Source organism: Callorhinus ursinus, unplaced genomic scaffold (assembly GCF_003265705.2).
Source record: "Callorhinus ursinus isolate GAN/ISIS: 27379988/994484 unplaced genomic scaffold, GSC_fseal_2.0 scaffold7, whole genome shotgun sequence".
Lineage (NCBI taxonomy): Eukaryota > Metazoa > Chordata > Mammalia > Carnivora > Otariidae > Callorhinus > Callorhinus ursinus.
The window spans coordinates 64,350,346-64,375,401 of record NW_027397069.1 but is presented as its reverse complement, the minus strand read 5'-3'; the positions used below and the strand labels follow the sequence as shown (position 1 = coordinate 64,375,401).

Genomic DNA, 25,056 nt, shown 5'->3' with positions numbered 1-25,056 from the left:
CCCGAGCTTTTTGTCTTTTCTTCATAGGTAATCTTTACACACATTAATACTTTTTCAGGTATATGTTGCAATATCTTCATAAAAGATGCATAAAATCTCATTTATGGTGTGTCTTTTTACTCCTTTTATGGTGTCCTATGAACAAAAGTTATTAATTTTACCGTAGCTAAATTTATCGTTCCTTTCTTTTGTAGTTAGTGCTTTTTACATCCGTAAGAAATCCTTCCCTACTCTAGTGTCATAAAAATAGTCTCCCATATGTTCTAAAAGTTTTAAGATTTTCTTTTCACACTTAAAAAATTTAATCCATCTGGAATTGATTTGTTTGTTTGTATGCTGTAACTTAGGATTTCATTTCTTTTTACTTCCCATAGGACAACCAAATTTTCCATCAAAAGTTATTGAGTAACCTCTCTTTCTTTCAGTCCTCTGCATTGTTACCAGTCATAGGGTGTATAGCCTCTGTTCTTTACCATTGCTTTGTTTGCTCATCTACAAGATGTCTTTCATTAAAATTTTGTAATTTTCTTTGTAAAGAAAATTTAAAAATTTTTCTTGTACAACTTTGCTAGGTACTTCGATTTTTTAAATTACATTTTTATGTTTGTGGTTGATTTAGAGAATTATTTTATAGTTTTGATCTTCTATCCATCTTTCTTGCTAAACTTTTTTCTCCTTATTTTTAATTATTTCTGAAGAATGCCATTTTGGGGACGCCTGGGTGATGCAGTTGGTTGAGTTTCCAACTCTTGGTTTCAGCTCAGGTCATGATCTCTGAGTCGGGGTGTCGTGCCCCACATCGGGCTCTGCACTCAAAGCAGTAGCTGAGTTACCTGAGTTGCTATGCTGTGGTATCGAGCCCCGCATCGGGGAGTCTGCTTGAGACTCTCTCTCCATCTCTCTCTGCCCCTGCCCCCAACACATGCACACACGAGTTCTCTTTCTCTCTCTCTAAAATAAAATAGATCTTTTTAAAAAAAGAATGCCAGTTTTGATTATTTTCTAATCCTTGAATATTTTGTCTCTATATTAATTTCCTTATATTTCTATATGTGCTTCCTCTGCTTACCATTTTTTCATCTCAACTTCGTCTCTCAGTTTTTTTGGAAGTGGTATATTCAAGTCACTGTGGTACTGAAGTTTTCTATCTTTACTCTTTTTTTAATCATTTTTGTTTTGATTAATTTTGATACTCTTCTGCTGGTTGTCCAAATGCTCATGAATTTTATATCTTATTGTGGTGTAAGATTTAAAAAAATACTTCAATATCCTTTTAATTAAATCCATATTCCATTTCATGTTTTTTGTCTTGACTAGTATATTTTTTCATCCTATTATTTTTAGATTTTCTGTCATTGGTTTTGTTGCATCTATTTTGGTTTTATATTATTTTTTGAACCATCTGATAGTCTGTTGGTTTTATTTATAATAACTTTTTCTATTTTGTAATATATGCTGATGGAATTTTTTCTTATGAATTAAATATTTTAGTGGAGTATATCTGTGAATAATTCTTTCAAAATGGCTTATTAATTTGGAAACTTTCTCTCTGTCCTAGCTTGCTAAAAATATTTTTTTTCCTTATTCTTGAGTACTAGAATCCTGTGTTTCAGGGTACTTGGCTGCAGAAAATCCAGAACATTGTTTTTTGGCATCTAGTCTTACAGCTGAGAATCTGAAGTTGATCTGATTCCCGCTTCTTTTCCCCCATGGAATCTTTCAGGATCTTTTTAATATACTTAGTTCAGAAATTTCATCAGAATGTTACTAATGTGATTGCTTTTTCATTATTTCCACTTTTTACTTCGAAGGCATTTCTGAAAGGAAGTGCATCCTAAGTTATATGTGTTTCATGAGTTTGCCTTCCGGATGTTGGGGCTTTCTATCCTGTTGCCAGAGGGTTACCCGATCTGCTATTTGATTTGTTTCCTAGGCTGCCTCTGGAAATCACTCCTGTCAGCTGGCGGTACACTGGATCTTCAGTGTTCCAAGATTGGGTTCAGCTCTTTTGTCACCTTACTTTAATTTCCTGGCTGCCACTGTAAATGTACATCTTGAAATACCTGCACTCTATCATCTCAGGATTATTCTGTGATTGTGCTGAAAAAAAAAATCTAACTTTTTTGGAGGATGTTTCCTTTCTGTGCTTTTTATGGAGATATAAACCTAGCCCTGTTAATATGTTTGCTGTATATTTTGTGTTTTAAAAAATTTTCTAAAGATTCTGGTCTTCTTTTTGGACCTTTTTGTTTTCTAGCCTTCCTGTGTATGTGTGTGTGTATGTGTGTGTGTGTGTGTGTGTTGCCATTTTGGTGGGATTTCGGTAGGAAGATACTAATGCATCTTCTTTCTTACCTACAGTCAACTGCAAACCTTTCTCATTTTTCTTCTGCTCAAGATATTTTGTATATACCCTTTTCCTTGTTTAAGAACTACGCTTTTTGACTGTGTTGATTTTTATCCTACTCCTTGCCAGCCGCCTTAAATAATTGAATCATTATTTTCAAAGGCTAAGTTAGGAAGTATATATAAAGGGTTAAAGTCAGTCCTACCTCACACCTGAAAAGAACCAGCTGCTGATGGATGTGTAAGTGCTTTATGTGGGTGTTAGTGAAGATAAATCTTTGAACCTTTTTGAGAAATAGATGAGATATTTTAGTCATCTGTAATGACTGTCCCTGCAGAAGGTAAAGATTTCATTCATTCACTAAAAATTAATTAAAGATGAACATTCTTATTTATGTTTTAAAGTTCTTCATTTTTGTTTAGCTCCCAGGAAAAAAGACAACTAAGCTTTGGGTTCCAGATGAAGAAGTTTCTCCTGAGACAATGGTCAAAGTGAGTAATATGCATAGATCTATTTATTTTAATATACTCATTAGATTGTATTATCATTAAAGGTGTTAAAATTTCTATTCCTGTTGTAAAGATATGGCTATTAAAATCATCCAAGTTTTATATTTATTGTATGACATCATTCCATGTACTCTGAGAGTATAGGGCAATAATGAGAAACCTGGGGCCCTATGGGCAGTTGCACATAATCTGACTTGGGGAAAAAAAAAAAGTGTTTGAAATTGCCCCATGTTGTTGCTTCTTAGCTATCAACCTTTTAATGGCAAAAGACGTTTCTGATTTTCTTGTGTGCATCTCCTGTTCAGCAAAGATGGCCATCTAGGTTTTAAGACTATTCATCTTTTCCATGGGATTTGATAAAATTTTTTATTTTTATTTTTAAAAAGTTCAACCTGTTATTCCTTGAATTACAAGTAGTACATAAAAGACTGCTTATTGCTAGTGTAGAGAGTATTGATTTACTAAAATGATCTGTAGTCTCTGCCATAGACCTCATTTCAATCCACTGTCCAAGGTGTGTAGGCCAGGAACAAATATATTAAATACTGTTTTTCTAGTTGTAGTTTCATGTAAATCCATTCATATTGTGTATGTATGTGTATACTGGTTTATATTTCATATTAGGAACTACTTTGTCATGCTATTCCAGCTTCAGATTCTAATACTGTTTCTGTAGACCTATAGAGTAGCTGATGGAATGATGCTTGATGCTTCTGAGTTCCAGTATAAACCTGTTTTCTCAGCATTGGTATTAAGCAGCAGTTTTGTGTAGTCAAGCACTGGACTAGAAGGCAGGCTTCCTGCAGTTAAGCTCATGCTTAACAAATGGCCCAGAAAAGGGATCTGAAGAGTGTCTGCCACATGCCATTGTTCAAGACACACTTAGCTCCTTAGCCATAGATCTGTAAAAAGCTAAGATAATATGTGAAAAAGAGTTGTTGGAAATATGAGAGGCAATAACAGGGTTTGAAGTACTTCAGTACTTCGTAATTATGTAGCACAAAAAATGGGAATATAATTTGCAGTTGGGAAATTGTTTTCTGACTAGGGAAGTTAACATGATTTTACTGTGAATTTAAAGAATAGAGTTTATGATGGGGAAACATTAAAAAAACAAAAAGAACCAGTCTTTAGTTAAATCATTCATTTGTCATTTGCCTGGGTGGGAGGGTAAAACATCTTTAAGACATCCAGTTATCTTGATATATGCAGAAAAGAATGATTCTTTTTTCCTTTACTTTTCTTAAAAAGCATTCATTAAAACCATTTCATTTTTTTTAAGGTTGATAACGGAATTTCTTTAAAATGTAGTAATGTTGTATTTGTCAATTTGTCTTTTAAATAGATTCAGGCTATTAAAATGATGGTTCGATGGCTCCTTGGAATGAAAAATAATCACAGTAAATCAGGAACATCTACCTTAAGATTGTTAACTACAATATTGCATAGTGATGGAGACTTGACAGAACAGGGAAAAATTAGGTATGTAATTATTATTTCAGAATTCTTGCACACTATCTCAGTATCTGGTGGTATCTCAGTATCTGGTATAATTGGTATAATAATGGTGCAGTTTCTTTTTAAGAAAGTAGCTAGTTGAACACTACATCAGAAACTAATGATGTGCTATATGTTGGCTATAATTGACCATAATAAAAAAAGTAAAAAATTTAAAATACAAAAAAAGTAGTATTCCTATGTATGTGTGCATATATTTTTATTGTAATGTGCTTTTGTATAGTGGTCATTTCAAAATGGCAGTCATATGTCAGAGGCAGGGTATTGCTATATATTGTAAATATTTTTAAACAACAGTTGTTTACTTTTTTGAATATCTAATATGTGAAAATGGTTAGTAACTTATCAGTAACTAATGTTTTCCATTCTTGTTAATGTCTAAAGGAAAAAGAACACACTAGGTAGAAGACGACGTACTGAATCTATTTCCAGAAGTATAAATATATGCAAACTTAAAAATGTACTAGATGTAAATTATATAAATGCACGCACTTTGTTTTGTTTGAAAGATGTGGTTTAGTATGATGAATGAAAAAGTGGACCCTGGAGCCTGGATTCAAATCCTGACACCACCATTTACCAGCAAATTACTTTAACCTTATGTCTCAGTTTCTTCATTTATAAAATAGAGATAATGATTATACTTATCTTGTCTAGCTATTATAATTAAATTAGTCATTATTTGTGGGCTTATTTAGATCTCATCTCACCTGCTTTTATTCATGTTATTCTTTAATGAAATCAAATGTGTATTTGAATTCTGCAAACATATGTGAATTACATTAGTTCACTTTTAAAACAAGTCTTTATATAGAAATTCAGTCTTCAAAAATTTAGTTGTAAAATATTTAATTTAATTATTTATCTTTATACAAAATAAGCTCCAGTAAGAAAAACAGACTTTCCTTTAGAGGTGGTTGATATAATAGCCACTTGGAATATTGCTGTTGATGCACTGAATAGCACCTCTGGGACATGTAACTCCAGAACCTTATAAATGTTGGCATGCATTCAGTCAGTATTTTTACATGATCCTTAGAAAGTTAAGTGGGGGTTGGGGTGCCTGGGTGGCTCAGTCGTTAACCGTCTGCCTTCGGCTCAGGTCATGATCCCAGCATCCTGGGATCGAGCCCTGCATTGGGCTCCCTGCTCTGAGGGAAGCCTGCTTCTCCCTCTGCCACTCCCCCTGCTTGTGTTCCCTCTCTCGCTGTGTCTCTCTCTGTCAAATAAGTAAATAAAATCTTTAAAAAAAAAAAAAAAAGAAAGTTAGGGGAGGTTCTTAAATCAATTCAATCATTAGATTTTAGAAGACCAAGAGTGTGTCTTTTATGTCACTCTCAGTGCTTGCTGTATATACGGTAGACACATACTTGTTTTATGAATATTGAATCTTTTACTGTGGACGAACATAGGGGGTACTAGTTAAGAAGTTACAACTTTCCCTCCTTTTCAGTCTGAAATCCCTGTAATTTATCTAATATATCACTATATAAGGAAGGATTGTTTAGATGTGTTTTATTAGTTAAGAGTTTACTAATCTTTGAGGTGTGTCCCATTAAGCAGAAGTTTTCTTAAATTAAAAGGAGCTTCTTGGTAATATTTGAAAAGTTGAATTCTAACTAAAAGTTGTGATGTTTTCTACTACACCTGATTTCATTCTTCTTTTGTACTTAGCACATTAGTTTTAGTTGACTTGATTAACAAGTTAGGACATTTTTGTACCTAATCTGTAAGTAAACACATATCCATAAAAAATCCATGGTGGAAGACTTTAGACCCAGTAACTAAACATACAAATAGATTGTTCTAAGCTTGGCTAAAAGCTGTTTTGTGTAGGATGAGGGAATTAAATGACTTTAGTGTAGAGAAGAGTTTTGTAGTATTAGACATCATTTTCCAAGGTTAAGTAAACATAATAGGGTGTTCATTATCACTAAATTGTGTTCCATCCTTCTTTTGGCCACAGAAATTTTTACAAAATTAGGTATAGCAAATAGGAATGTTTTTGTGTAAACATTTAGAACTCTAACTTTCTTTTTTGCTTGCTTATTTTTTAGTAAACCAGATATGTCACGTCTGAGACTTGCTGCTGGGAGTGCTATTGTGAAGCTGGCACAAGAACCTTGTTATCATGAAATCATCACATTAGAACAGTATCAGCTCTGCGCATTAGCTATCAATGTAAGGAAGATGGCCAAATAGAGTATGACTTTATATGGTCTTTGACTTTTAGGAAGAAAAAAGTCCACCATGATGGTAGAGATAGGTCTTGAATTGTCTCCTTTTGGAAAATGTATTCATGAGAAATGTTTCAGAGTTCTAAAACTGTTCTTTGATTTTTGGGTTGCTAACATAGTACATTTGCTTCTTGTTATTTGTAGTAGTTCTGTTCTACAGAGTCACCCCAATCACTGAATTAGCAAATACTGAACCATTGCTTATAAGGAAAATATACGGGTGGTTTCGCCAAGCCTCTGGTCACATTTTTGTCAGCCTGTCAGTACATAATTTAAAGATAAATTATTTAATATATAGTCATGTCATTAACATTGAATTCATGACCAACAGAGCTGTAACTCATGCCTCAATGAAGCTTCACTAACGTATTTTCTTCCTAAGGCACATCACAACCTTCTTGCTTTTAGGAACACTAAACAGCACTATGACTGGGAACTATTTTAAACAACAAAATCACCAACAAATGTACAAAAACACAAAAAATGTGGAACTAAATAGACTCTCAAAAGGACATTTGTTTCTAAATATGAGAGCTGACATAACAGGCAAAGCATTGCTTTGTTCAGCTTCAGCTGGGACATGGGTCAGACAATTCAGATTGTTTGTTGCTCTGTTCATGTACTCACCAGTGACCCTGAAGATGCTTCAAGCTTTGATTTTGGGGTTACAAATAAATTTTAGTGAGTAGGTGAATTCACAGATTTGGAATGTTTGTAAATAATGAGGATTTGAATGTATTTAGTTTTTTTTTTTTTAATGTTATGTTAATCACCATACATTACATCATTAGTTTTTGATGTAGTGTTTCATGATTCATTGTTTGTGTATAACACCCAGTGCTCCATGCAGTATGTACCCTCTTTAATACCCATCACCAGGCTAACCCATCACCCCCCGCTTCTAGAACCCTCAGTTTGTTTCTCAGAGTCCATAGTCTCTCATGGTTCGTCTCCCCCTCTGATTTCCCTGCTTTCATTCTTCCCTTCCTGCTATCTTCTTCTTTTTTCTTTTTTAACATATAATGTATTATTTGTTTCAGAGGTACAGATCTGTGATTCAACAATCTTACACAATTCACAGAGCTCACCATAGCACATACCCTCCCCAGTGTCTATCACCCAACCACCCCATCCTTCCCACCCCCCACCACTCCAGCAACCCTCAGTTTGTTTCCTGAGATTAAGAATTCCTCATATCAGTGATACATGATATCATGTATCAAGACATGATACATGTCTTTCTCTGATTGACTTATTTCACTCAGCATAACACTCTCCAGTTCTATCCACGTCATTGCAAATGGCAAGATTTCATTCCTTTTGATGGCTGCATAATATTCCATTGTGTGCATATGTGTGTGTGTGCGTGTGCGTGTATAATATATATATATATATATATGCACACATACACATACATACCACATCTTCTTTGAGTTGTATATAAAGAGCCCAATGGACATCTTGGCTCTTTCCACAGTTTGACTATTGTGGACATTGCTGCTATAAACATTGGGGTGCATGTACCCCTTCGAATCCCTGCATTTGTATCTTTGGGGTAAATACCCAGTAGTGCAATTGCTGGATCGTATGGTAGCTCTATTTCAATTTTTTGAGGAACCTCCATACTGTTTTCCAGAGTGGCTGCACCAGCTTGCATTCCCACCAACAGTGTAGGAGGGTTCCCCTCTCTCCACATCTCCGCCAACATCTGTCTTTTCCTGACTTGTTAATTTTAGCCATTCTGATTGGTGTGAGGTGGTATTGAGGTTTTGATTTGGATTTCCCTGACGCCGAGCGATGTTGAGCACTTTTTCATGTGTCTGTTGGCCATTGGGATGTCTTCTTTGGAAAAATTTCTGTTCATGTCTTCCTCCCATTTCTTGATTGGATCATTTGTTCTTTGGGTGTTGAGTTTAAAAAGTTATTTATAGATTTTGGATACTAGCCCTCTATCTGATACGTCATTTGCAAATATCTTCTCCCATTCTGTCGGTTGTCTTTTGGTTTTGTGGACTGTTTCTTTTGCTGTGCAAAATCTTTTTCTCTTGATGAAGTCCCAGCAGTTCATTTTTGCCCTTACTTCCCTTGCCTTTGGCGATATTTCTAGGAAGAAGTTGCTGTGGCTGAGGTCGAAGAGGTTGCTGCCTGTGTTTTCCTTTAGGATTTTTATGGACTCCTGTCTCACATTTAGGTCTTTCATCCATTTGGAGTCTCTTTTTGTGTGTGGTGTAAGGAAATGGTCCAGTTTCATTCTTCTGCATGTGGCTGTCCAATTTTCCCAACACCATTTGTTGAAGAGACTGTCTTTTTTCCATTGGACATTCTTTCCTTTGTCGAAGATTAGTTGACCATAGAGTTGAGGGTCCATTTCTGGGCTCTCTATTCTGTTCCATTGATCTATGTGTCTGTTTTTGTGCCAGTACCATACTGTCTTGATGATGACAGCTTTGTAATAGAGCTGGAAGTCCGGAATTGTGATGCCACCGGCTTTGCTTTTCTTTTTCAACATTCCTCTGGCTATTCAGGGTCTTTTCTGGTTCCATACAAATTTTAGGATTATTTGCTCCATTTCTTTGAAAAAAGTGGATGGTATTTTGATAGGGATTGCATTAAATGTGTAGATTGCTCTAGGTAGCATTGACATCTTCACAATATTTGTTCTTCCAATCCATGGGCATGGAATGTTTTTCCCTTCTTTGTGTCTTCCTCAATTTCTTTCATGAGTATTTTATTGTTTTCTGAGTACAGATTCTTTGCCTCTTCGGTTAGATTTATTCCTAGGTATCGTATGGTTTTGGGCGCACTTGTAAATGGGATTGACTCCTTTATTTCTTCTTTTGTCTTGTTGTTGGTGTATAGAAATGCCACAGATTTCTGTGCATTGATTTTATATCCTGCCACTTTACTGAATTCCTATATGAGTTCTAGCAGTTTTGGGGTGGAGTCTTTTGTGTTTTCCACATAAAGTATCATATCATCTGCAAAGAGTGAGAGTTTGACTTCTTCTTTGCCAATTTGGATGCCTTTTATTTCTTTTTGTTGTCTGCTTGCTGTGGCTAGGACTTCTAATACTATGTTGAATAGCAGTGGTGATAGTGGACATCCCTGCTGCGTCCCTGACCTTAGGGGGAAAGCTCTCAGTTTTTCCTCATTGAGAATAATATTCACTGTGGGTTTTTCATAGATGGCTTTTATGATATTGAGGTATGTACCCTCTATGCCTGTACTCTGAAGAGTTTTGATCAAGAAAGGATGCTGTACTTTGTCAAATGCTTTTTCTACATCTATTGAGAGGATCATATGGTTCTTGTTTTTTCTTTTATTAATGTATCACACTGATTGATTTGCGGATATTGAACCAACCTTGCAGCCCAGGGATAAATCCCACTTAGTCGTGGTGAATAATCCTCTTAATGTACTGTTGTATCCTATTGGCTAGTATTTTGGTGAGAATTTTTGCATCCATGTTGATCAAGGATATCGGTCTGTCATTCTCCTTTTTGATGGGGTCTTTGTCTGGTTTGGGGATCAAGGTAATGGTGGCCTCATAAAACAAGTTTGGAAGTTTTCCTTCCATTTCTATTTTTTGGAAAAGTTTCAGAAGAATAGGTATTAATTCTTCTTTAAATGTTCGGTAGAATTTCCTTGGGAAGCCATCTGGCCCTGGGCTTTTGTTTGTTGGGAGATTTTTGATGACTGCTTCAATTTCCTAGGTGGTTATAGGTCTGTTCAGGTTTTCTATTTCTTCCTGGTTCAGTTTTGGTCGTTTATACATCTCTAGGAATACATCCATTTCTTCCAGATTATCTAATTTGCTGGCATATAGTTGCTCATAATATATTTTTATAATTGTTTGTATTTTTTTGGTGTTGGTTGTGAGCTCTCCTCTTTCATTCATGATTTTATTTATTTGGGTCATTTTTCTTTTTGAGAAGTCTTGCCAGAGGGTTATCAATCTTGTTAATTCTTTCAAAGAACCAGCTCCTAGTTTCATTGATCTGTTCTGTTCTTTGGGTCTGTTTCATTGATTTCTCCTCTGATCTTTATTATTTCTCTTTTCCTGCTGGGTTTAGGCTTTATTTGCTGTTCTTTCTCCAGCTCCTTTAGGTGTAGGGTTAGGTTGTGTATTTGAGACCTTTCTTGTTTCTTGAGAAAGGCTTGTATTGCTGTATACTTTCCTCTTAGGACCGCCTTTGCTGCATCCCAAAGATTTTGAACAGTTGTGTGTTCATCTTCATTTGTTTCCATGAATTTTTTAAATTCTTCTTTAATTTCCTGGTTGACCCATTCATTCTTTAGTAGGATGCTCTTTAACCTTCATGTATTTGAGTTCTTTTCGACTTTCTTGTGATTGAGTTCTAGTTTCAGAGCATTGTGATCCAAAAGTATGCAGGGAATGATCCCAGTCTTTTCGTACAAGTTGAGACCTGATTTGTGACCTAGGATGTGATCTATTCTGGAGAATGTTCCATGGGCACTAGAGAAGAATGTGTATTCCGTTGCTTTGGGATGGAATGTTCTGAATATATCTGTGAAGTCTATTTGGTCCAATGTGTCATTTAAAGTCTTTATTTCCTTGTTGATCTTTTGCTTAGATGATCTGTCCATTTCAGTGAGGGGGGTGTTGAAGTTCCCCCACTATTATTGTATTGTTGTCGATGTTTTTCTTTGCTTTTGTTATTAATTGGCTTCCATAATTGGCTGCTCCCATGTCAGGGGCATAGATATTTACAATTGTTAGATCTTCTTGTTGGATACATCCTTTAAGTATGATGTAGTGTCCTTCCTCATCTCTTATTATTGTCTTTGGTTTAAAATCTAATTTGTCTGTCATAAGGATTGCCTCCCCGGCTTTCTTTTGGTGTCCATTAGCGTGGTAAATGGTTTTCCACCCCCTCACTTTCAATGTGGGGGTGTCTTTGGGTCTAAAATGAGTCTCTTGCAGACAACATATCTGTAGGTCTTGTTTTTTTATCCAATCTGATTAGCTTGTATCTTTTGATTGGGGCATTTAGCCCATTTACATTCAGGGTAACTGTTGAAAGATAGGAATTTAGTGCCATTGTATTGTCTTTAAGGTGACTGTTAACTGTATATTGTCTGTGTTCCTTTCTGGTCTCTGTTACTTTTAGGCTCTCTCTTTGCTTAGAGGGCCCCTTTCAGTATTTCTTGTAGGGCTGGTTTTGTGTTTGCAAATTCCTTTAGTTTTTGTTTGTCCTGGAAGCTTTTTATCTCTCCTTCTATTTTCAATGACAGCCTAGCTGGATATAGTGTTCTTGGCTACATATTTTTCTCATTTAGTGCTCTGAATATATCATGCCAGTCCTTTCTGGTCTGCTGGGTCTCTGTGGATAGGTCTGTTGTCAGTCTAACGTTTCTACCATTGTAGGTTACAGATCTTTTCTCCTGAGCTGCTTTCAGGATTTTCTCTTTGTCTCTGAGACTCTGTAAGTTTTACTCTTGGATGTCGGGGTGTTGACCTATCTTTATTGATTTTAAGGGGGGTTTTCTGTGCCTCCTGGATTTCGATACCTGTTTCCTTCCCCAAATTAGGGAGGTTCTCTGCCATAATTTGCTCCAGTATACCTTCTGCCCCCCTCTCTCTTTCTTCTTCTGGGATCCCAATTATTCTAATATTGTTTGGTCTTACAGTATCACTTATCTCTCGAATTCTGCCTTTGTGATCCACTAGTAGTTTATCTTTTCCTCAGCTTCTTTATTTTCCATCATTTGGTCTTCTATATCACTAATTCTTTCTTCTGCCTCATTTATCCTAGCAGTTAGAGCCTCTATTTTTTATTGCATCTCATTAATAGCCTTTTTGATTTCAACTTGGTTAGATTTTAGTTCTTTTATCTCTCCAGAAAGGGCTTCTCTAGTATCTTCCATGCTTTTTTCAAGCCCAGCTAGTATCTTTTAAAATCGTCATTCTGAACTCTAGTTCCAACATCTTATTAATGTCCATATTGATTAGGTCCTTAGCAGTCAGTACTGCCTCTTGTTCTTTTTTTTTGAGGTGATTTTTTCTGTCTTGTCATTTCGTCCAGAGGAGAATAGGTGAATGAGAGAACAAAATGCTAACAGGGTAACAACGTCCCCAGAAAATTTACACTAAACAAATCAGAAGAGACTTGAAACCGGGGGAAAAGAAATGGAAAGAAAGAAAAAAAAAGAAAAAGAAAAAGATGAAAACAAACAAAAAAACAGAATATGATCAAATATAATCAGGCTGGTGCATAGATAAGTGCCACACACTAGATTTTGGGCGTATTTTGGTCTGTTAGAAGAAAGTGCCTCCCAAAATTTTAAAGAAAGAAAAACTTATATATGTACAAAAATAAGGGTTAATATGATGGAGGGGTGGAATATGATTGTAACGTTGAAAAGTATAAAAGATTTTATAAAAGGAATTGATAAGTTGGTTGAAAAAAAAAGAGGATTTAAAAAAAGAGAATGTGATCAGGCAGGAGACTAGAACAAAGCCATACACTAGAGATTTAGGGTATATTTTGGTCTGTTAGAAAAAAACTGTATCCCAATATTTTAAAGAGAGAAAACATATATATACCAAATATAAGGTTAACTACTATGAAGGGATAGAATATGACTATAAAAGTGAAAAATAAAAAAGATTTTTTATAAATGGGATTGATAAGGTGTTGGTGGAAATAGGGAAAAAAATTTGAAAAAAGTAAAAGAAAATGAAAGTTAAAAAATTGAAAGTCTAAAGAATGTGAAAAAAGCCATGAATTCTATGTGCAGTATTCCCCTAGTGCTGGAGTTCTGCCGTTCTCATTGATGGGTAAACTTGGTCTTGGCTGGCTGTTCTTGCTGATCTTCTGGGGGAGGGGCCTGTTGCCGTGGTTCTGAAATGTCTTTGCCGGAGGCGGAATTGCCCCGCCCTTGCCGGGTGGGGGCTAAATAATCTGCTCCGGTTTGCTCTCTGTAGCTTTTGTTCCCTGCAAGCTTTGGAGGACGAGAGTGAAAGTAGCGGCCTCCCAATCTCCGTCCCGGAGGAGCCGAGAACTCGGGGCCCCACTCCTCATTGCGCCCCCAGAGAAAAGCAGTCAATCACTCCTGTCTCCCCGGTCTCTGGCTGCACTCCGTGCTCACCCGGCCTGTGACTGACAGTTTCTGTCTCTGGTATCGGACCCTGTGTGGAGTCTCCAAACCCAGTAGTTCCCTGCGGTGCGCTCCCGCCCCGCTCCTTCCTGGGGAGGAAGGGGAGTCTCCCCGAATCTGCTGCTTGTTGGGTCCCTGCTGAAAGAGCAGTGTGCGGATCACGGTTTATGTCAACCCTGAGCTGAGAGCCCACTCCTCGGCTCCCTCTCTACAGTTGGCTTCCCTGCTCCCCATACCTGGGAGCTCTGCTGCACTCAGGCACCCCGGTCTTTGTTTGACCCGGAGGGTCCTGAGACCACACTGTCCCAGCGAGGGTTCCACCCCCCGCTTAGCCACTGGAGCGACGTCCTTCAGCGGAGCCGACTTCTAAAAGTTCTGATTTTGTGCTCTGTTGCTCTGTTACTTGCCGGTAGTGGCCTATGGAGGCCCCCTCCCCCGCCGTCAATCCTCTGAATATGGTCTCGGATTCACTTTGCACGTCCTACCTTCCAGAAAGTCGTCGCTTTTCTGCTCAGAGAGTTGCTGCTATTCTTTTCTTCCATCTCCTGTTGAATTCGTAGGTGTTCAGAATGGTTTGATCCCTGTCCGGCTGAATTCCTGAGGCCAGACGAAATTTAGGTCTCCCTACTCCTCCACCATCTTGCTTCTCCCCCCGAATGTATTTAGTTCTTAAATGGAAGAAAAAAATATGCAGAAATTTACAGTTTTATAAAGATACCATATAGATTAATTTTAGGTCAGAAGCGTTTTTTATTCAAGCCAGTTAAATTTTCAAATTATTAACAGTGATACTAATGGATTCATTAGTATGGTTTCATACTCCGGTCTTACATATTTCATATTAGAGTAACATAATATTTGAATTGTATCACTTTGGAAGTTTTTAGCGTCATTGAGAAAATTAAAAAGGACTTCCGTAATAGTAAATTTGATATATCAGTATGAGTTTTTAATTCATTATTTGGTCATTTTACACTGAATTTTCCTGTTCTTTTCAAGTAGTCTTATGTATAAGAATTAGGCATTTATTTCAGGGATAATTACAAATTTTCTCTCCACCCTTCCTTCTCTTTATTTAAAAATTAGTGCTTATGTGTATCCCCTAGACATAAACAATCATTTGTCTTTTAATTGTAATCATTTTGTAAGTTTTTGGTGCTTTAGTCTTTAAAATAGCTATTCCAAATCTTGTTTATAATTTGTTTTAGTTTTAGTGTTGTAATTCAGATATGAACACTGACCCATTTGAAAATGGGATTTTGGGGAGTCCATAATTTCCTGGTTTAGTTTTCCTCATTTAATTTTAGAGATAATTTTATTTTGCAAGAAAGTGACAGTTTAAAAAGTATATATTAAATTTCTTAGAAGAAAACCTTTGTAATTTTTTAATTTGTGATTCAACAATTTTTAATTTGTTGATTTATCATGTTCTTGGTCTGATATTTCTAAGGGTGTTGATGCTACCAGTATTGAAGTGCAAATTTTTACAGAAATATGGAAATATGTGAAAGAAATGGGCTTTGTTTGAAACTTACTGTGTATAAGAAGTATGTACAAATTGTAAAATGTCCTCTGTGAAAAGCATCCACACTTAAGAACTTCTAGAGATTTTCTCGAACACTATATGTTATATATTACTATCTTAGTCACCAAATTCCCAAGGTGGAAGTTCAAATTGCCTAAGTTTTAAGATGGTTTTTGAATTCTGTTGACTGTGGAACATATTTTAATTATTAAAAGTTATTTATTAGTATATTCTCACAACTTACAGACATGGAGTTACCCTCTTCTGAACAAAACCTTTCCCTAATTCTGGTGTTCTTGTAAACCACATGCCTAGCTCTTTTTTTTAAACCTCCAAACCTCAAAGAGTAATCCATATCTTTGTCTTACTCTTTTATCTCTCACTCCTCATTACTCATACTTTTGGCTTTTGCCTTCCTTCTTTTTCCAAAAATGCTTTGCTAAAGGCCTCAAATCCAATATCTTGGTCTTCATTATACATGCCCTTTCTGCATTATTTGACAGAGCTCGATGCATCTTTATTCTTGAAATTCTCCTCAGTTTCTATCCTGATTTTTGTCATACTTCTCTGACTACATTTTTTGTTGTTTTTTTTTCCCCCTTTAAATGTATGTTTTCTTTCTTTCTTCAAAGATTTTACTTGAGAGAGAGGGAGACCCAAGAGCATGATTGGGCGGGGGGAAAGGCGGAGGGAGAAGCAGGCTCCCCACTGAGCAGGGAATATCCTGATATGGGGCTTGATCCCAGGACCCCAAGAGCATGACCTGAGCCTGAGCCAAAGGCAGATACTCAGTCAACTGAGCCACCCTGGCACCCCTATAAATATATGTTTTCTATGTGGATGTGCCCATGACTAAATTTTCCACTTACACATTTCTTTTTTGGCCGTCTCATTGTCTATGTAGATGACTCCCGTACTAGCAACATTAGCTTTTTTCAAGTCAGAGTCTGGTCCCACTTCTAAGGTTAAACAGAAATTTCAAACTTTTGTGTTTTGTGAATATGAAGACTAAATTCATAATCTTTCCCAAATCTATTCTTTATTGAGATGTAGAGCCTCAGTAAGTGTTAAATAAATCCAAATGGCATTCTTAGATTGAAAAGCACGATTTATTTTTGACTATTTGGTTGTCCTTGCACCTTGTTGCAAAAGTGCAGATAATCTGTCGTATACGTATTATATCTTTCCATTCGTATCTTCTTAACTATTCTTTACCACCATGATCATCATTAGCTCTGACCTAGACTATTGTGAGACTTTTCTTCTCCACTGTGAGTTAAATTTCCCTATCACAGTTCCAATCATATTATTCCCCCACTCAAAAATATTTAGGACCTTGGGGCGCCTGGGTGACTCAGCCGTTAAGTGTCTGCCTTTGGCTCAGGTCATGATTCCAGGGTCCTGGGGACCCTGCTCAGTGGGAAGCCTGCTTTTCCCTCTCACACTCCCCTTCCTTGTGTTCCCTCTCTTGCTGTTTCTTTCTCTCTGTCAAATAAATAAAATCTTAAAAGAAAATATTTAGGACCTTATACTTGTAAAAAAGAAAAAATTGCATATATTTTACAGGTTGGCCATTCGAGCCCTTCTAATTTGTCGACCCAAATATACATTTTTAACCCACTACCCTTATCTAGCCTCATGTCAGGGAAGCTGAATATTTCTTTTCTTTTATGTGCCTGTAGTTTGCTGCCTCTGACTTTCTTCTCGCCCTCCCATTTCTACACATCCAAATCCGACCCTTTTTGCAAATCAAAGCTTAAACACCAACTTCTCCACAAAACTTGCTCAAATTCTTACAGCTGGTCTCATTTTTATTCCCCACAGATTTTATCTACAGTCCTCTGATACATACATGCCTTGTGCTTTCTTTCTTTATGTACCTGTGGTTTATTTCTCTTACTTGAGTTGAGCTCTTTAGAGGAGTATTGTATCTCAGAGGCCTTTGTTATATATCTGAATAGAAAGTAAACCTGGAGAAATAGAAATTCAATAATATGAATCTTGCTATTATTTAATAATTAGCTGAGTATTTGAGAATTTGAATGCAATTCATGAACTATGTACTGTACGTTGTTCTAGGTTCTGTAAATACAGAGGCCACTAAAAGTGAGTTTACGTAAGATGCAGACTAAAATTAATTTCACAGTAGTGAATAAAAGCTTTTAATTGGAACTCTGTCTTGGAGGAAAATGTTTTGTAGTATTAGACACTATCTTCTTTTTTCCTTATATTGAACCAAATATTGGTTATAACCATAACCATGAAAGTATGAAGTGTTCACTTTTCTGAGAGTATATTTTTTCTGATAAAAATTGTATTACTCTGTTCTGTACTTCACATTTAACTTTTATAACATAGTGAAAAGGGTAATCATCTTTGCAAAAAGCAAAATAAACATTTGAAGACTTCCTCAGTTCCTAGGAACTCATCTTTTAAATCTTTATTCAGATGATTCTATCTGATGTATCTGTTTGTCATCATTCTTGTCAATTTTCTCATCTTTTATTACTGTGTCGGTTGCTTTCAAATGATTTAACAGTTCTTCTCTAACTTCACTTTAATGACTTTTTGGAATCTTACTACCTTTGCCATATTAATTTGCATTGTTAGATCCTGAATGATTTGTGAGAAAGTGACAAACATGGTCTTGTTTGGGAATGTATCTGAATGTGGTGGGGGGAGGGATGTGTTGGGGAGATTAATTTTTTAATGGATGGTATGCTCATTTGTGAATATATTTGTGATATGTTCACTTATACAGTTTGTAATTGGGCATTTTCATGGTAAATAATCAGATAATGAAGATTCCTTTCCCACATGGGAATTTTAATACTGAGGAAGGGATGAGTTAACATTAATTTTATTTTGTTGAGTGTGAGGGTAGATAATAGATAATATTTCTGTGAAAGCTAGAATGCTTTCTAAAAGGTATTTGGTATAACAAACTGAAATTTATATTTTTTATATAATTTTTAAAAAAGATTTTATTTGAGAAGAGAGAGAGAGCACCAGCATAGGGGAGAATGAGAGGGTAGAAGCAGACTCCCTGCTGAGCAGAAAGTCTGACAGACAAGGGGCTTGATCCCAGGACCCCAAGATCATGACCTCAACTGAAGGCAGATGCTTAACTGACTGAACCATCCAGGTGCCCATTATTTTCTTTATATATATATGTATATTTATGTATGTTATATATAAATATAATTTTATGTATAAATATTTTATATATAAATTTACATATACATTCTTATATATAAATATATATATAAATTTTTAAAAAAATTTATTTGGGAGAGAATAAACTGAAGTTTAAATTAAATGAAAGAAGATATACAAAATAAAGATTTAAAAATAAGTGCAAGATGTTATGACTTAGGTTTTGAAGAAAAACAAAATGAACATTATAGATAGTAGAAATAGTATATATCACATTGCAATAATATGAAACATACCACACTTTGTGTTAATTGGTGGAGGGTAAGGTGTAATTATGAAGGTCTTTGTATGTCTGTAGAAGATCTTTGTATGTCTCATATATGACTTAAATATCGAACTTTGTCCTATCGTTTTTTCCACAGATAATCTGTATATCAGATATTGTGCTAAGTTTAGAGGCACAAAGGTAAATAAAGATATAGTTCTTGTCTTTAAGGAATGAGCGGTGATAGGTAAGACCTATAAACCAATATTTTAATACTGTATAGTAAATGCTATGCTGGAAATATACATAGAATGCTAAGAGGGCACAGAGCTGGTTGCCTGATAAAGACTCCACAGTGATTTCTGAAGCTAGAGGAGCCATTGTTAGAGATGAGGAGGAGTTGGTTAGGAGAATGGAGGTGGGTGGTTTAGGAGAGGGAGTAATAGGGAAGCAGGCACAGCGGTAATGAACAGTTGGTTCATTTATAGAACTGAAAGTAATTTGGTGTTTCTGAAATTGATTAGAGTTGTGCATTTTAATCTGAAAATGCAAAATGTATAAAAATCTAAAATATATAAATTGGGCAGAGTTTTATCTTGCTCAGTAACTGAAGTAGCCTAATATGAGATACCGTTTAAACTATTTTTAATACCTTAACTTAGGATGGATTTATATGTACTAGTTTTATCTGTTTTAAAAGTACATTCAGGGCACCTGGGTGACTCAGTCAGTTAAGCATCTGCCTTTGGCTCAGGTCATGATCCCAGGGTTCTGGGATCCAGCCCTACATGTGGCTTCCTGCTCATGGGGCATCTGCTTCTCCCTCTCCCTCTGCCCCTCCCCCTGCTCATGTTTGGGCTCTCCATCTCTTTCTTTTTCTCTCAAATAAGTAAGTAAAATCTTTTTTTAAAAAAGTACATTCATTGGGGTGCCTGGGTGGCTCAGATGGTTAAGTGTCTGCCTTCGGCTTAGGTCATGACCCTGGGGTCCTGGGATCAAGCCCCACATCAGGCTCCTGGCTTAGCAGGGAGCCTGCTTCTTCCTCTCCCTCTGCCTCTCCCCCTGTTCATGCTCTCTCTCTCTCTGTATCTCTGTGTCTCAAATGAATAAAACCTAAAAAAAAAAAAAAGTGCATTCATTATTTTCTAACACATGTAACTGGTAGTTATTAATTAGGGTCCAGGTGAACACTCCAGCCTTGAAATTAACATATCATAACATCTCAGTCTTACGAGCAGAAGCAATGGCTGTGAATACACTTACTCTCCTTTACCCTTCAAATTTTGTATTTGGGGTGTTACTTACTTTTGCTGCCATATGAGTAATCTGTGGAATAATTATGTCTTTACAGGATGAATGCTATCAAGTAAGACAAGTGTTTGCTCAGAAACTTCACAAAGGCCTTTCCCGATTACGGCTTCCACTTGAGTATATGGCAATCTGTGCACTTTGTGCAAAAGATCCTGTAAAAGAGAGAAGAGCTCATGCTAGGCAGTGTCTGGTAAAAAATATAAATGTGAGACGCGAGTATCTGAAGCAGCATGCAGCTGTTAGTGGTAAGCATATATGAAAATGAAAAGTATACTTTTCTATCCAGTTTCAGTTTTATAGAACACAAAATGATGTTATTTATTGTCTAATCGGCAGTCGTTAAATATAAGGTTGTTACTATTTTTCAGTAACTGCTTTCCTTTAAAAAAGGTCATTTTAAAAATATAAATGCATAGGTATGTAAATAGCAACCCATATCTCTTTATATAACTGACTAAATGGCTAAGGAAAATAAGCCCTGACACTGGATATACTTTAAATAAAACAGTAAAATACAGATAATACGTATAAAGATTGTCTTAAGTACTATCTTTTAGATTAAAAAAGTACAGGTCTTCCGTTTTTCATCATTCTCACCTGGAGCTGATGTTAGTATCAGGTGCTTGTGTGCCTGTTTTTAATCTCCTCACTTTATCCCATCTATGTTATTATCAAATAGTATCATTCATCCTGTATTTCTGCAGTATTAACATTGAAAGATGTATCATATTTTTGCTTAGCGGCTTAAGGGAGTCTTAAACATACAGTTGCTCATAATAAGAAAAATGGATCTTATGTTTCTTAATTTCTTAGTCTTGGATAGTTTGTTCTGGTCACTTTTTACCATGTGCATTTGAAAATGAAAATATGTGTCTTTATAGCCTCAACAAATGGTGCATTTAGTAGGCATTTCAATATTGGACGTGGTGGATGAGTAAATAAACTTGTTTTTGATGTTCCTCAACACTAGACATTTCAGTATATTTTTCTTCTAGCTATGTGGGTAAACTATTGGAATGCAGGAAATAGGGTATCAGAGTCAGACAGAAAGAGTAAGATTTGGTTTTCTAACAACCTGGATATTTTTGTTTTGTCTTGTTTCTTTCTTTTTCAGAAAAATTATTGTCTCTTCTACCAGAATATGTTGTTCCATATACAATTCACCTTTTGGCACATGACCCAGATTATGTCAAAGTACAGGATATTGAACAACTTAAAGATGTTAAAGAGTAAGACTTTTTTCATTCCATTTTCATGTTTTCTGAAGTTTTTTCTCTTTGCTACTGATAATGGAATCTCCATTATAATTAGTTTATTAGATTTATTTAATTTCTTAGGAGTTTAAGGTTCTTTCCCTTATTTGTTCTCTTGTTTTTCTTTTTTCATACCATCTCTTCATATTTCATTTCCTATGTGATTTCCCAAAACTGAATTTAGCACAATTACTGTACTACTGTTCTGTTTCTCTACCATTCTGGCATTTCTTTTCTAGGATGCAGTCCATTAAAAGCTTCTGTTCCAGTTCCTGTCTTTTCCTACTTTCTTCTGCAACTCTGGATTTTCATGTGGGCTTTATTCACATAGCACTTTTTCTTTGCAGTAACTGTCTTCTTCTGTAGGAAGAGAGAATGGTCTAATTTAATAATGGGCCAAGTTGGTAACCAGGGAACTATCACACTTACGACTTCATTGGTGATTCTCTATTTCAAATTTATGACACTTGTAATTCTTTCAAAGATTATTGTTGAGAAGCCAGAAAACCATCTATGCCTGTGTGTGGAATAGGAAAATATAATGGTGTTTAGAGAAGTCTTTTTTTTTTTAATTTTTTTTATTGTTATGTTAATCACCATATATTACATCATTAGTTTTTGATGCAGTGTTCCATGATTCATTGTTTGTTTAGAGAAGTCTTTTTAACACCAGCATAGTTCTTTAAGTTTGCAACCCTAGTTCTCTTTCTGCTATAATAAAGGATTACCATTGTGGTTTTGAATAAATGAATTTATTATGCCTTTAGCTTCCTGTTAAAATAACTGCTGGTTTCTTAGTTCATAGAAATATTTTATAGTTAAATATTTGAGGTGCCTTAAGAGAATAAAATCAAATTACTTATAACTTTCTCATGGCAAGGGAAAAGCCGCAGTTTCTGTTTTTTTAAAAACAAGCAATTCTCCCAAAATGAGTTCTGCGTTAGAGTGATTGTAACTAATGAAAACTTTTAACCACTCCACTTTCTCAGAGAACTTTGGTTTTTGAAATACATTTAATATTCTTCGGAACTTACTAAACATTTGGTTTATTTTTAAATTGCCCCAGTACAGCCATGAGTAATCTCCCTATTCTGTCAGAGAGCTACTCCAGGAGAACTTATCCTATACTGAGGTCCTTAAGGTTATTTTTCCCCTTCTAGAATGATACCTTGCTTCACACTTCTCTCTTCTTCCTTACTTTTCTCCTCTGTGCTAAAACCCTGTCCCATTCTGTCTGTAAAGTGATAAAGCACTTTTGGTTTGTTCTAGAATAGAGTTTTATGTAAATAACTTTAGCTAGTGAAACTTCCTTTTAATATTTCCCTCTTTAAGCAAAGACAGTATGTGTAGTTGTCAGCCATCACTTTTTCTTCTCTAACTTATTCATGGAGATTTTTTTTTAAAAAGATTTTATTTATTTATTTGAGAGAGAGAATGAGATAGAGCATGAGAGGGGGGAGGGTCCGAGGGAGAAGCTGACTCACTGCTGATCAGGGAGCCCGATGCGGGACTCAATCCCAGGACTCCAGGATCATGACCTGAGCCGAAGGCAGTCGTTTAACCAGCTGAACCACCCAGGCGCCCATTAATGGAGATTCTTAACTACTGAGTGGGGTAGTTCTATTTTCTTGAAAACTTCCAATCAGGATTGCAGTCAGTCTTGAGTATTTGAGGCTTCATTTTATCCATGGCCCAGTTACTACTTTAGGCAGGCTCTTCCCTCCCAGTCATTGCTAGGAGTTAGGATCACTTCATTCTCTCCACCATTTAAGTTCGTTTTTTACCTACCTCCTTGGGAACATTAGTGAATTTTTGGGAAGGGGTCTTAGGAATTCACACCTACATTGTTGGTAAGTTATGATATGTATGTGTGACGTACCTTTTTTTCTCTATTGATTGATAGCTGGTTTTCTCTTTTTAATTTTTTCCTTTTGTGGAGTTTATTGTATTTATATTTAGAATTATTTTTATCTATATTAAGCAACCAGTTTTTTCCACTTCATTTCTTTTTCTCCCCCCTCCTTTTTTTAGATGTCTTTGGTTCGTTCTAGAGATATTAATGGCTAAAAATGAAAATAACAGTCATGCATTTATCAGAAAGATGGTAGAAAATATTAAACAAACAAAAGATGCCCAAGGACCAGATGATGCAAAAATGAATGAAGTATGTAATTCTTTTTGAATAATTATGATTCCATGTTGATATAAGCATTCTAGTGTAGATATGCTACTTCTGTAGTATGTATAGACATTATCAAGTCTTTTTATTAGTATTTAATAATTAGTATTTCTATTAGTAGTTTGAATTACCGATGTAGAATTACCAATACGGAAGTTAGTAGTAACGCTGTTACAAGGAAATAATGAAAATAGTAGTTTAACATACAGTGTTGTACTGAAAACTGCATGTCGTTATAACCTTAATGTGCTTTGCCGATAATTGCATTGTTTTTACAAGTTGAAGGTTTGTGGCAACCCTGCACTGAGCAAGTCTCGTGGCACCATTTTCGAACAGCATTTGCTTATTTCATGTCTCTGTGTCACATTTTGGTAATTCCTGCAGTATTTCAAACTTTTTCATTGTTACTATTTATGCTATGGTAAACTGAGATCAGTGATCTTTGATGTCACCTATTGTAATTGTTTTGGGGTGCCACAAACTGTACCCACCTAAGATGGCAAACTTAATTGACAGATGTTGTGTGTGTTCTGACTGCTCTATCCAGCAGCCGTGCCCCCATCTTTCTCCCTGTTCTCAGGCTTCCCTGTTCCCTGAGACACAGCAATACTGAAATTAGTCAATTAATAACCCTACAGTGGCCTCTAAGTGTTCATGTGAAAGGAAAAGTCACACGTCTCTTACTTTAAATCAAAAGCTAGAAATGATGAAGTCAAAAGCTAGAAATGATGAAGTTTGGTGAGGAAGGCATGTAGAAACTGAGATAAGCTAAAAGCTAGGTCTGTTTTGCCAAATAGTTAGCCAACTTGTGCATGCAAAGGAAAAGTTTTTGAAGGAAATTAAAAGTGCTACTCCAGTGAAAACCACAAATGACAAGAAAGCAAAACAGCCTTATTACAGAGAAAGTTTGGCCTGAATAGGAGATCAAACCATTGATAACATTCCCTTAAGCCAAAGCCTAATCCAGAGCAAGGCCCTACTCTGTAATTCTGTGAGGGCTGAGAGGTGAGGAAGCTGCAGAAGAAAGCAGAAGCTAACAGAGGTTGGTTCATGAGGTTGAAGGAAAGAAGCCATCTCCATAACATAAAGTACAAGGTGAAGCAGCAGGTGCTGATAAAGAAGCTGCAGCAAGTTACCCAGAAGACCTAGCTAAGGTAATTAATGAAGGTGATTACTCTAAACAGTGGTTTTTCAATGTAGATAAAACAGCCTTCTTTTGGAAGAAGATGCCATTGAGGACTTTCATAGCTAGAGAGAAGTCCGTGCATGGCTTCAAAGGACAGGCTGACTCTCTTGTTAGGGGCTAATGCAGGTGGTGACCTGAAGCTGAAGCCAGTGCTCTTGTACCATTCTGAAAATCCTAGGGCCCTTCTGAATTATGCTAAATTTACTCTGTGCGCTCTGTAAAGAGAACAACAAAGCCTGGATAGCAGCACATCTGTTTACAACATGGTTTACTGAATATTTTAAGCCCATAGTTGAGATCTGCTAAGAAAGAAAGATTCCTTTCAAAATCTTACTTCTCGTTGATAATGCACTGGTTCATCCAAAAGCTCTGACAGAGATATACAGTGAGATTAATGCTGTTTTCATGCCTGCTAACACAGCATCCATTCTGCAACCCATGGATCAAG

The 25,056-nt window shown here is 36.0% G+C and overlaps 1 protein-coding gene across 9 annotated transcripts in view; it reads left to right on the top strand.

The window, feature by feature from the left end:
- The window catches only part of PDS5B (PDS5 cohesin associated factor B), a 203,986-nt gene that overhangs the window by 160,355 nt on the left and 18,575 nt on the right, over positions 1-25,056 (top strand). For all 9 annotated transcript variants that reach the window (XM_025875064.2, XM_073894710.1, XM_073894711.1 and 6 more), the window contains 6 exons: positions 2,770-2,838; positions 4,202-4,338; positions 6,432-6,555; positions 20,031-20,235; positions 21,105-21,219; positions 23,275-23,407. In XM_025875064.2, the coding sequence (XP_025730849.1) occupies positions 2,770-2,838; positions 4,202-4,338; positions 6,432-6,555; positions 20,031-20,235; positions 21,105-21,219; positions 23,275-23,407 (783 nt within the window). The remainder of the gene's footprint in view (positions 1-2,769; positions 2,839-4,201; positions 4,339-6,431; positions 6,556-20,030; positions 20,236-21,104; positions 21,220-23,274; positions 23,408-25,056) is intronic.